This window comes from Choristoneura fumiferana, chromosome Z, assembly GCF_025370935.1.
Source record: "Choristoneura fumiferana chromosome Z, NRCan_CFum_1, whole genome shotgun sequence".
Classification (NCBI taxonomy): Eukaryota; Metazoa; Arthropoda; class Insecta; order Lepidoptera; family Tortricidae; genus Choristoneura; species Choristoneura fumiferana.
Window position 1 is genome coordinate 20839555 of NC_133472.1, and position 13653 is coordinate 20853207.

General features: G+C 35.2%; 1 protein-coding gene across 6 annotated transcripts in view; it reads right to left on the reverse strand.

The window, feature by feature from the left end:
* Positions 1-349: 349 nt before the first annotated feature.
* Positions 350-13653, reverse strand: part of subdued (anoctamin 1) — a 55112-nt gene continuing 41808 nt past the window's right edge. For 5 of the 6 annotated variants that reach the window (XM_074092569.1, XM_074092563.1, XM_074092579.1 and 2 more), the window contains one exon: positions 350-10537. In XM_074092569.1, coding sequence (XP_073948670.1) covers positions 10371-10537 — 167 coding nt within the window. In that variant the 3' untranslated portion in view covers positions 350-10370. The remainder of the gene's footprint in view (positions 10538-13653) is intronic. The other variant, XM_074092575.1, reaches the window with a different exon arrangement.

A 13653-nucleotide genomic window follows, 5' to 3' on the forward strand; every position in this document is an offset into this window, starting at 1 on the left:
ATCGGCTGAATGGGTCCTTCCTTTTAAAGACTTGCCGGAAGGATTACAGTAAAACCAATTGTGCAATGTGTGCTGTGTGTAGATATGTTTCTGTGTGCGCTTTCTACTAACGTACGTAACCTACACGCCAAGAGGACATCGGTAAACCAAGAGAGACAAGTACCACTACCATGAGTTTACAGTGACCGCACTCGATAGCGACGGCGTAACTTATTTGTAGAGGCTCTGTACAATTCTCCATACAAATAATTTACGCCGTCGCTATCGAGTACGGTCACCTAGGTAAACTCATGGTATTGGTAAAGGTTATTTATTTTATCTAAGGTAAAGTTAAATGAAACAAGCATAATACATTAAATAACATCCCATATATAATCATGTTTATCTCGTGTATGGAAATTAGACATACAAGCGTCACTTACATAGATAGCACATTTACAAAAGTTTACAAATCCATCATAATGTTTCTGTAAGGTTTTGGTTGACAAATGTTTGTGGTTTTGTTTGTTGAAGCAGTAGCTACGTAGCAGAGGCAGACTGTTTTCAATCGCAGATGGGCCTCTTTTCGACATATTCTAGGCTAACTGAAATAACTCTCTGCTGTGCCGAGTGTGGGGATCACTGCTTCTCTTGTATTGATGAATTAACTATTTATGGTCAATAAATACATTTTTTATTATTATTATTATTATTATATATTATATGAAGTGGTAGGTAGTAGGTACCTACTATTTGTCAGCTTCTTACGGAAGGTGACATATTTAGTACGTACCTAAAGTGCAAGCCGATTAATAACCAGCAAGTAACGATTACACATACAGTACAAAGGGGTCGTCATTACCTTCCCCAACAATAGGTAGGTACATTTGTATATACATATACCGGGTGTGGCCTGTAATATGAGCAAATAATAAAAACATACTTAGATCATACTCGGCCAACTGAACAACATTAATTCAGCGAAATTTAAAAATAGTTAGTTTTTCATTTTTATTACACTTTCAAGTTTATTCGATGAAGCAATGTAAAGCAAAATGCTTGATGTTTGTAGCGTGACAGGCGACGTCAGTTCTGTTCTAGGATGGCGTACATTAATAGCAGTATTTAATTTGTATGAAAAAAGGAAAATTCAAAAACTCCATTATTTTTAAGTCGTTGAACTAATGTTGTTCAGATTGACGAGGACGATCTATGTTTTAATTTTTTGCTCGTATTACAAGCCACACCCGGTATGCAGTGGCGTACCTATCGTATGGCCAGGTGGTGCAGTGCACCAGCGCCCCGGACCCCAGGGGGCCCTCTAACCTAAGCTTTGAAAAGAGAGAAGCAAAAAAGAAAAGAGAAAAAAAAACCGCCCACTGTATTTTGAAAAAATCTAGACATTTCTAGCTTTACTATGGCAAGTTTGGTATCATTTTCGTATAAATTGAGGATGTAGAATTCATTTCCAGTAGGTATTTATTTTAATTATTTTCATAGTAATTTCTCGATTAAATCGGAAAAAAGTAAATTGTCGGCAATTATTTTTTTGCCTTGAGAGCTAATAACTTTTGAATAAAAGAAAAATCCATCAAACAAAAAATACTCTGAAATAGCGTATTTTATGCAGATCAAATGAGCGTCTGCAATTATTATTATTATTTATGTTGTTTGAAGGACAATAAAAGTTCAAGCTATGTGGAAAGAAGGATGATGGCCCGATTCTTTCTCTATGCACCGGGGCCCTTCTCCAGTGTCCACCTAGCTACGCCACTGCATAGTATATATTATGTACCTATATACTTACTCACTTAATAAAAAGCTGTCACAACCACTCTTAAAGTCATTATTCGAAAACGCGTTTGAAAAGTTCCAAGTACCTAGTTATACTTACATTTTCAATGATATACTTACGTACGTACGTACGCATCAATTTCCTGAGCAATACGTAAATTTTCAAGCTCATGCGGCTTTCTTCTCGTGGAAGGAAACAAACTTCAAAGGACGACTAGAAGTCGCGACTAGTGTCCTTAGGTACCTAAAACCTAATGACTTTTTGAGAGCTGAGCGTTCGAATAAAACATGTCAGGAAACTGAAGCTGAAACACATTAAGCTAAGTACGCAACATTACTTATATTTTTTTCTCCTTCTAGTAAGATTTTTGATAGTTAAATATAGTAATAATAAAAAAGTAGGATATTAATTGACTAGTATTTAATAATAAACAGCCAAAACACCTAACCTCGAAATGATATACGCTTGCACTTCTATATTCTATTTGTTCTAAGATGATTCAAATGACACATGATAATAATTTAACTTTGTGAGGCGGTAACTAATTTTTTTTTTTTTTCCTACAGTAATAATGCTTGAAAAATGAAATCACATTAAAACTGCTGATTGTTCGAATATTTTAACTCAAATTTGCTAACAAATTGTTGCTACTGCGTAGGCACTGTGTTATATTAACTTACTTTCTTTAATGAACGCCCTTACAATGTTGTTTCAATAGGCCGCAATAAGGGCTATCGTTTTTTGTCTCACTAGATGGCGCACTGTTGCGTGAGGTTTTTAGTATGGCTTTCAAAGTCTGTTATTACGGGCGTGAAAACAAAGTTTAGATTAAAATTATATTTAATACACCTTAAAACCGTACCATAAAAATATCGAGCATGCCACAGTGTTGCATAGTCCCCGTTTTGTTCGGAAAAAAGGGAAGACAAAGGTTTCCGAAAGACAAAACTGTCTCAAAACACAGACATTCATTGGCCCGGAACGCATATTTGCCATAATTAATTTCAGATATTGCAAAATATTCACAAAATTATTCTAATTCTAAATAAACCCGCGTAGCTCACCCAAAAACTATGAGATTTGACATTTCGGAGACCTCACGCTACACTAGCGCATCTAGTGGCGAATTCATACGCGATAGCCCTCATTGCTAGAGGTGAGGGTTGTTTTGTTTGTTAAAAAAAATATGGCTCTGTTCATTGGAGGACAATTTTGCCCGTGTCTAGTAGTTTTTGCCGTTGTACGGTAAAAAAAATCTAGAAAATGAAATATGAGAGGTAATGGTGGATGAACGATGACAGCGCGAATCCAGAGGTGATGAGGGTTATCAGTAAAAATTAAAGCGGTAAAATAAACGAACTTATTATTAATTTGCAATATTGTTCGTCACGAGTCGGAAAGTCACACTCCAAGTGTTGAATAAATTATATTTTAAAATTCAAATAAGACTTTCAGTTCGATAGCGTAACGTTTAAACCAACAAATAATGCTATTGCCACTTTTAGCGTACATGCAAAAGTATCGATAGTTTGCGTGACAGCAGGAGGGACTCAAGTTGCGTCAGTTTGGCATCTGTCATTTGAATCATTTTAGAACAAAATAGAATATACGCGTTTATACCTACATCCAACACTTACGTACAACACAATTATATATAATTATTATAAATTATAGGCACATTAATAAATATGTATTAATATCATAAAACACAACATACACAGCACCGATTAGATTAATATAAGTAAATAACAGGTACATCAGCATCAAATACCTACCACTGAACACGCCTACCGACCTTTACAATTTAGGTACTTATCTTCTAAATTTAATATTTATGTTTAGGACCAATTGATTTTCTGTTTTAATAGTTTTTGTCATATTTTATTTTTGGACTGATGTTACTGCATAAGCATACCAGCTTACTGTTTTAATAATTGGGTAAGTACATATAAATTCGGTTTAAGGAATTGTTAGGCACCTACAATATTTCCAATATTAGGTAGGGTCAAGTGTAAAAATATAAACTTATTCAAAGTTTCAAAAATAAGTACCACAGACTCTTATCCCGACGCAATAAGGCCGTAGTAACATATTTTTGAGTGTTTCTAATAGATACTTATTTTTGCACTTGACTGTAGATGATGCTGATATCTTTGTAGGGAAGGCGAAATGTTCTGTCAAGTCCTTCGACATCAACAAGAAATACAAGCGTAAAAAAAAATACCAATATTTGTGTGAAAATGTAAAAATGCTCAAGCGCATGATACTGAGAGTAGTTGCAACATAGGTACCTACTTAAACTACTGGTAGTGGGTAAGATTAACAACGACCTGCAACTACCTGTTCAATGAATAAAAAGTATGTTGATTATTATATTATACAATTTTTAGCCAACACACTCTTGATATCTTTTTTGTGATACTAAATTTGATATAAAACATATTTCATCAAATGGGTTTCATTAAAGAAATGGTTGAACAATATCTCTAGTTCGCATCTTACCAGTGGGTAAGTGTACGCAATCCCATACATTTCAGTCCGAATTGTACTCTTATGTGATTGCGTACTCTTACCCACTGCGTACGTTTACCCCACTCTGTGAATGTTGGTATAAAAAAGAGTGAACAATCATCTAAATAGGTTGGGAACGTCCACCGCAACAAACATCAGATGAACTATGTTTCGTTAAAGCTCGATGTTCCTGACGTAACCTCATTAGGCTAGCCTACTTACTATCAAGTAAACTTCACTCGAAATTTTTTATAAAAAGCTTAACATATCGTCACTACTTTAAAAAACTCGTACCTGAAAATAGATAATTTTGTAGACTGAACTTTATGAACCTTACGTCAAGGTTCAATTTTGTTGACATATTGATTTTAGATACGAGATTTTTTCAAAATAGTGACAATATAAATATGTTAAGGCCCTTAATAAACACCAAGCGAAGGATAGCAATAGGCATATTGAATATATGCCTACACAACAGCGTTATATCTTAATAAATCATAAGACAAGAGAAAGAGGAGCATGACATGATTTGGTCGACTCAATAAGGCAAGTGATGTGATAATTTATTGAATTAGGCGTTACTTTGCGGAGATCCATATCAATGAACTGAAAGAATTACCTTGCTCACTCGCGACTATGATAGCTACGTTTATGCAAGATAATAATATGTGTGTTCATGCAGTTCCTCCACCTCCACCTTTGATGAATTATTCCTATGATACACATTTCCGAACAAAATCTCCTTCATATAATGTCCAAACTATTTATTTGTTTGCGTAACAAATGAAATCGTCACCTACACGAATTAATTGAAAGAATACGTGTCAAAATTTGAACCTAGTCTTTACTTAGTTACAGTTGAATTTCGCTAGCGGCCATAGTACACAATTAAAAAAAATATTTACGTGTACGTCTACGTAGAGAAAACTGATCCCACCATACAAACGAAATGAAAGAATACGTGACGAAATTTGAACCTAGTCTTTACTTCATTAGAGTTGAATTTCGCTAGCGGCAAAACTCCACAACGCTTGACACTTGACACCTGAACTCCACAATTTCATACACGCTTGACAGTTAAGAAATGGCTTTAAAATTAGTTTAAATCAATATTTACTTTTCTCTGACTATTACAATTTAATTGCAAAAACAACAGATAGGTACTCATCAGAAAGAATGATATTCCATCAGATTTGTTCCGTTTTCACGAGTGATTTTGCACACTTGGGCATCGTTACGCTTGCACTGACAACAACATACATACTGAGAAAAAGAATGCCACGTTTACCAAAGTGGTGCTCATTTGGCACGGACATATTTGGGAGTGCCACTGTGAATCCAAGGTATTATTCATCAAAGACCTCCACACTATAAGAACACACACAAATCACACAAACACATCTATCATCAACACCACACTACACTGACTCGTTTCGAACTCAACCAGAAGTCATCTTCAAAGCAACACAACCATACACCATGCTACCAGATGTTCGACTAACAAACCACAACAAACATTTTAATTTGTCTCTAAGTACCCACCTATATTTTTGTTCAAACAAAACTACCCAAAAAATATTAATAAATTGTAACCGTCGTAGTTTTACATGACGACGAAATTTTAAATTGTCATTAGTCATTATTGATCTAGCTGTATGAGTATGGCAGTCCGATCCATTTTAGAAGTTGGCTGTTACACATGACCAGGCAGTCATTCATAGGTAAGTACCAATATCAATAACCCCTTAAAGTCTTAGTTGCAAATCTAATCTTTACATTTCAACCACCACAAGTTTAATACAGTACAGTAAAGTAGTAGCAAAACTGTAAAACTTCAAAATAGCTAATTACAATAAAATAAGTCGATCAACTACTTAGAAAGTGTACACAAAGATATGTAATTTTTTTAATCTTAATTATTTTAGATAAAGTGAAAATATATACTTGAAATAAGATCACGTTCTTTTGCGCAAATGGCAAGTCTCATTCATAAATTATACAGCACATTGATGTGCATCAAGTATTAGTAAGATACGACCCTGAGTCGAACTTCACCGGTCTGATAGAATGAAACGTATTTAATATATTTGAAAATTTATTGGAAATGGGTTTGCAAAAAAAATCCTGGACAGGGTATTTTTAATCACTTTTTTACAAAATAATTTTTAATTAAATGTTGCAACATCGAGACTATAAGAAAATTTTATACAGACTTAAAGTATAAACCTTTAGAATGTGCAGACGTTGGGTTTGCTATTAGTGGAGCCTATTGGCACGCTCGCTCCCATACAGAACCTTTAATTTTTTTATAGAGCTTCACCATATTTTTTCCTTAAGTAATTCGAAGCATTTTTGGCGCGGGCCTCAACAAAACAAATGCCGCTGGTGGGGAGTACAAAGACCGATTTAATCGAGAAATGACTATGAAAATGATTAAAATATACACTGGAAATGAATTCTACATCCTCAATTTATACGAAAATGATACCAAACTTGCCATACCAGCTAGAAATGTCTAGATTTTTTCAAAATAAGGTGGGCGGCCGGCATCTTTGTAAAACCAGCGGCATTTGTTTTGTTGTGGCCCGCGCCAGAAATGCTTCGAATTACTTAAGGAAAAAATATGGTGAAGCTCTATAAAAAAAATTAAAGAAAGAATTATTATTTTACGTTTATTATTATCAGACCGGTGAAGATCTTTTTAAATTCGGATCTTCGACCATATCGACAATATCCATGTTTGATTCGTCTTTAACTGTACTCGTACAGTCAACTACAAATATAACGATAAATATTTTTGCAACTTTGGCTTTGCAAAGAGATCGATACCTCTTTTATTTAATTGTTGATTGTAGGTGCCATCAGCCAAATATATGGTCTACCACCCTAAAGTTGAAAATCGTTTGCATGTCATAAAACAATATGTAATGCCAATAGACGTGTCTTTCAACTTGAAAGTTCGACTTTTGCGACATATTAATTTGATAGGAACTTGTTAAAAATTGATCGACCACTTATTTGGCTGATGGTAATAAAGTTTCGCACCCTCGGTCCGAGTCATATTTGAGCTTAGCAGGCGTTGTTCTCCCGTAGTAAATAAATAATGTAGCAAAGGCTTTGAGATTCTCATTAGTCTTGTGCTATAATTTGATATACAGAGTGTTCGGCACATGGACCGTCAAATTGTTTTTGGATATTGTTGGGGCTATTTGCTATGTTTTCGCCCTTGGACCATGGGTCCTAAGGGTCACGGTTTTGTAGATATGATTTAATACTTAAATGTCTTTCTAAAATTTCCCGAAATCCCGTTTTTAAACGTTCGTAACTTTTTTATTAATGTATGTAAAATTATTATTTTATGTATTTAATACTTGGCAATACATGCTTGTTCAAATAATAATAGTTTTTTATTATAATTTTTAGTCTTAGACGAACGTACGAGGATTTTTATTCCCAAAAATTACTGATTGTGTGAAAAAAATCCTACTTCGAAAATCAATTATTAAAAAAGTAAGACAATTGAGTAGTCAATTTTCTTTTAATTACTTCTCTAGCTTATGACCTTTCTAACTATATGCTACACATTGATAAAAAAAAATCTGAGTCAAATTACGGGGGTATTCCGCCGCTCGGGCGGTAATTGCTCGGAGTCAGCGAGTTATCCTTAGAAAGGTCATAAGCTAGACAAGTAATTTAAAGAAAATTAAGTACTCAATTCTCTTTTGTTTTTTAATAATTGATTTTCGAAGTAGGATTTTATTCACACAATCAGTCATTTTTGGGAATAAAAATCCTCGTACGTCCCTCTGAGACTATGAGTTATCATAAAAACTATTATTATTTGAACAAGCATGTATTACCAAGTATTAAATACAAAAAATAATATATTTACATACATTAGTAAAAAAAGTTACGAACGTTTAAAGGCGGAATTTCGGGAAATTTGAGAAAAACATTTAAATAATCATATCTCCAAAACCGTGGCCCTTAGGTCCCAAGGTTTAGAAGTGAAAAGATAGCAAATAACCCCAAAAATATTTAAAAAAAATTGACGGTCCACGTGCCGAACATCCTGTATAAACCTAGGCATAAACCACAGAGTAATAATAAGAGGAATCGAGACGTGACGCAAGCTAAAAAGTGCAGCACCTATAGCTACGCTAGCTAAAAAGCCGTTCACTCCAAAATTTGTTTATTACAGCGATTCTATTTCAAAAATATAACTTTTTACTGGTTATATGTATTGAGCATTTTGGTGTGGTAAAATTTATAAAAAAACGTGTGCCGCGCATCAATAGACAGGAGGAGTACAAGCCGGTGACGTCGTTCTGGAACTGAGGAATTCATATTTCTCTTATTAGTTTTGTGATGGAACGTTCAGTGAGGACGCAGCAATGCGAGGTTGAGCTAACGCACAGGGTCGGCTAACTTAAACTAACTAAATTATGGTTTCATTAATACAGAACTGATGCAAATAAATAAAATTAAAAAATATATTTTAACCGTAAGAAAAGCCGTTCGAGAGCCTATTCTGTTATTACTTAAAGCGCGCACAATAGTTATCACATTAACCCCCTGTTACACCATCCATTGATTAAATTTATCTGACGGATAAATGTGATGCCTTCTCTATTTGTTTTGTTTGAATAGACGGAGACGGCATCACGTTTTTTCATCAAATAAAATTAAAAACAAGTGAAACAGCCCTTAACTGTCTATTTCTATCCACAATCTCTAGATATACGTTTGATAGAAAATAGACCGTGAAGCATTTTAAATACTATAGATCTAAAATTATCTAAGCAATGCAAAAGACAACGATTATACTAAGTACATACGATTAGACGAAAATACAACAAAATGCATGGCATATAAAAAAGGAACTAAATTAAATATACAATAAATTCTTATAAAAAAAAAGTAACCAAAATTTCGAGCCCTGACACAGCCGCACGCGCAGAGGCGTTTATTATAAGTTATGAAACTCATGTTAACAAAACAATACATAATTGGAAAATGAGCGAGTTTAATACGTAATTCAATATACGCCTCTGTGTATGGCTGGTAGTGCTAGGCATCCCATCAATTACCGATAGTTATGTGGTTACCACCTGATGCGTTTGAAATTTTATTGAGCACATCAATATCTACACGATATAATGCTGCTTCTTAAATCAATCTGGCGTGATCAAAGAGTTTCATTTCAAAAATACGTATGTTTATTAGTTTTTATACAAACAAAATAATAAAAATTCTTTAGTTTTTGCTTATGGGGTGTACTTTGGCGAAATTATTATCATTGCACAAATGTTTATATTTACTAAACAATAACATTCAAAATATATATAAGTAAATAACTTATTGTCTACTGTGTATATAAAAGCTATAAAAGCATAATTACATATTACGGTAACTTACAATCTCTGCTAAGTGGTATTGAGATTCTTAAAGTAGGTTTTAATTTGCGCTTTTTTATTTCACAACTGTCACGACTCAATGGTAGAGTATGTATAGGTAAAAAACGATATGATAATGGGAAGGCGACAATTTTTGTAGGAAAGTCCAGTTCTCCCGAGGAGGTCCACAATGCACGACACGCAGGTCGAAACAGAAAAGTTTCTAATAAGAGAACTTACAGATTTGACATACTCTTTGTACTTTCGTGACCTCGCGTAGTTAAGTGTGACACGCGTGCGCATCTCATAAAACAAGCCACTGGTACCGATATAGTACTGCTAGTTCGCTTAAAATCAGGCCATGTCAACAATGCCACAAAATGTAACTCTTAACAAAGTATTTCAAAACTTAATTATTAAAAATTAAGGTCTAAAAATGATTTTAATATATTAATGCGGGTTGGATTAAAAGATATGTTAGTTGCATAGTTGTGCCTTAAGTACGTATTGTTTTAGTATAACGGAAACTCAATCCCTCTTATCATGCGAAGGTAGTCAGACGATTGAGTTGGCAAACGCGAGTGAAGCGAATAGCAACAAAAGGCACACATTACGCGTCAGCGATGACTATGACAAATCGTAAGCCGACAGGAAAACTATAGTATAGAGGGTTCAAGCCGTAGAGGCGGTCAGACGTGCGCGGGGCGCGGCGCGGGCGGCGCCTCGGCGCGCACTGCGTGGCGCGTTATGTCGCGCAGGTCATGCTGGTCGCCGTGCGCCGCCAGGTCGAAGTCCGAGCCGGACAGCGACGACGACAACAAGTGGTTCCAGTTCGAATCCGCCGACTCGCCCCCATCTGCAGTTACATTTATGTATTAATTAATCATTCTCACATAAGAGACAGTTTTCGAACTTTTTTTCATAAAGGAATAAGGTAGTTAGGATTTTTCGAATATCATCATCATGATATCAGCCGAAGTTCACTGTTAGACATAGGCCTCTCCATTTTCAAACATGGCCAGTAATTAAGGGTCTAGCTACTAAGTAATGAAATTTTAAATGCTAACTTGTTTACCTTTACAAGTGTGATTTCGACTAATAATACTGAAGATAAAGGCTCGATGTTCAAATGTCATTTCGGCAAATAACGGTTCACTAGCGAAGTTGCAGTTGCTCCGTTGCGGAGTTCGTGACTCTTTTATTTGGGAGGTATGTAGATGTTATGGTTGTTATAGTTGGAACATTTCGAAGTGAGCTTGTGAACACATACAACGACAATTCGTCACTACATACAATTCAATATGTCAACAAAATTGAACCTTGACATAATGTTCGTAAAGTTCACTCAGAAAAAATATATTTTTAAGTAGTGACGAATTGTCCTGCTTTTGTTCCCGAAATCGTCCACCAGCAGTTTGCAGGTGGTAGGACCTTGTGCAAGGTCCGCCCGGATTGCTACCACCATCTTGCTCGCTAATCCTGCCGTGAAGCAGCAGTGCTTGCACTGTTGTGTTTCGGCGTGGAGAGTAAGACAGCCGGTGAAATTACTGGCACCTGAGGTATTCCATCTTAGGCCTCTAGGTTGGCAACGCATCTGCAATACCCCTGGCGTTGCAGATGTTTATGGGCGGTGGTGATCTCTTACCATCAGGAGACCCACTTGCTCGTTTGCCATCCAGTCGAATAAAAAAAAAAAAAAAAGAACCAGTTACTTACGAATAAGCCTGAAGTACATTTCATGTATGTCGAATTTTCAACCTTATTCCTTGTTAAAAAAATCGCCTAAGAGGAAAATAGCGCATTCAACACTTCTGTATTGCATAAACTGAGTGTCAGGCGGTTGTAATATTCAAAAAAAAAACGTTATGCTTGCTATTATTCTGTTAGTATATTTTATAGTCTATTGTGTAAAGACATAGAGTCGATAATCTATGTTAACCTTCCAAGGCGGTTATAATCTGCTTTTACTACGACCTCGTTATCTTAATTTGTGGTTGAAAAGACTGCAATACCATTGTGTGGACACAGTGTGCAGTGGTATTGTAGTCTCAAGTGAATTGGCTCACTTCAAAATATTTCAACTATACTAGGTTATTCATTAAACCTGTTGTGACCCTATTGTATCGTTAAGTAGGTATTAACGCCGATACCATTGATTTTGAATGAGATCCACTATCTATCTATATATGTAACACCTTTAAACGAGCAATTCTTGTAAGTATATAAAAAAAACTTGTAAGTATATATTGCTCGTTTAAAGGTATTACAGTCAGCGTCATATAGTACGTAGCAGTCAAGATCACCAAATACTTGGAAACATACAAAATAGTCATTACCAGTGAATCAGTCAAAGCGGTCAAATTGTTCGAGACATCCAACGTGTACAAATATAGTGGAGCACGCACGTCGCCAAATACTTTATAACATTCAAGCCGACATTATACCGTAGCAGCCAAAGTATCCAAAAGTATGGGATACCACAGGAAAATTGACTTTATTACATACCATGTAAGGTCCAATGTTCCAGTTAGCTAGTCCTCTTTAATATAATGTGAACGGTGTTCCATTTTCAGTATCTTGGTACAAAATGCACATGTCATTACCTTTTTAATTAAATAAAAACTCTTTTATAATGTAATTATACTGGCCAATTCAAGCCATATTAAAAGGAAATCCGTTAATCCGGAATTCTGACAATGTAAATAAAAATGTGAAAAAAGCCGTCAGGCTCCAAATGAAAGAGACGGAACGATCACTGACAAGTTGGTACTCTTTTCGGTGATTGTCAAAAACAAAAAGTCGAATCTGACGTGTTAATTCGCACTCAACTCGAGATTAAACCTTAAACCTTTTATATAAAGCTCAGTTTTCTAGTGTGTCCCATACTTTTGGATATTATGGCTGCTACGCTACCAGTGGTGATGTGCGTGCTCCGATTTATTTGTACGCGATGGACGTCCTGAGCAATTTGATCGCCTTGATTGGGTCAATGTTAATGATTATTTGTATGTTTCCAAGTATTTGGTGATCTTGACTGCTACGTACTATATGACGCTGACTGTACATATAGGTATTATATATATATAAAATCAGAATCTCGAAAACAGCTCCAATGATTTCGATGAAATTTGGTATGTAGGGGTTTTAGGGGATGAAAAACCGATCTGAGTTGGTCTTCTCTCTGGGAAAACGCTTATTATTCGCCCAAGTACTGGTAATAGTGATCGAAGATGTGTGATTAATATTCATGCATGAATATCATTTAAATTAGGTAAGCCTTCGTGCGCGTGTACGGTCTGCTGTCATCCAGTGCAAGCGATATAATCGCGAAACGTAAAACTATGCAATTCGAGTAATTACTGATTATTAGTAATTAACCAATTTTCGGACCTGTTTCACCACTTTCTTATAAAGTTCTGTTTATTATGTCCGAAAAAAAAAAGACGGCATCACTCAGAAACGGAATGGTGCAAAAGGTCCTAAGGGTTGCATAATAATTCGTTTTAGGCTTTATAATGCGTTCAAAAACCGCAAATTACGACCCGCATAAAGATAAACTGTTTTGTTACAGTAAATTTCTTATCTGTCAAAATGTTATTATTGCTTCATAATATTTGATATTCATATAATGCTTGATAAAAAAATAATTTGAATTGAACGCAATTCTAATATCAGACGATATCACGTTTTATTCAAAATGAAATGTCAAATTACAAGCAATTTTTACATACTTCGCACGTTACATGCGCGTTACTTGATATCGACCGATATGGCAATTGGGGTTTAGGATTTATTAGGGTCTAGTTTGTCTCTGAATTAAAAAAAACTACGATTGCGTGGCATGCCATGCGTCACTGACAAAAAAGTTTCGTCCGCCATATTTTTTTGTTCGAATTGTCTTGTCGCAAAAATTAGTTTGTTTTGTAGTTTATACATCGATTAAGAATACCCTAGATACCCTGCTAACGCTTA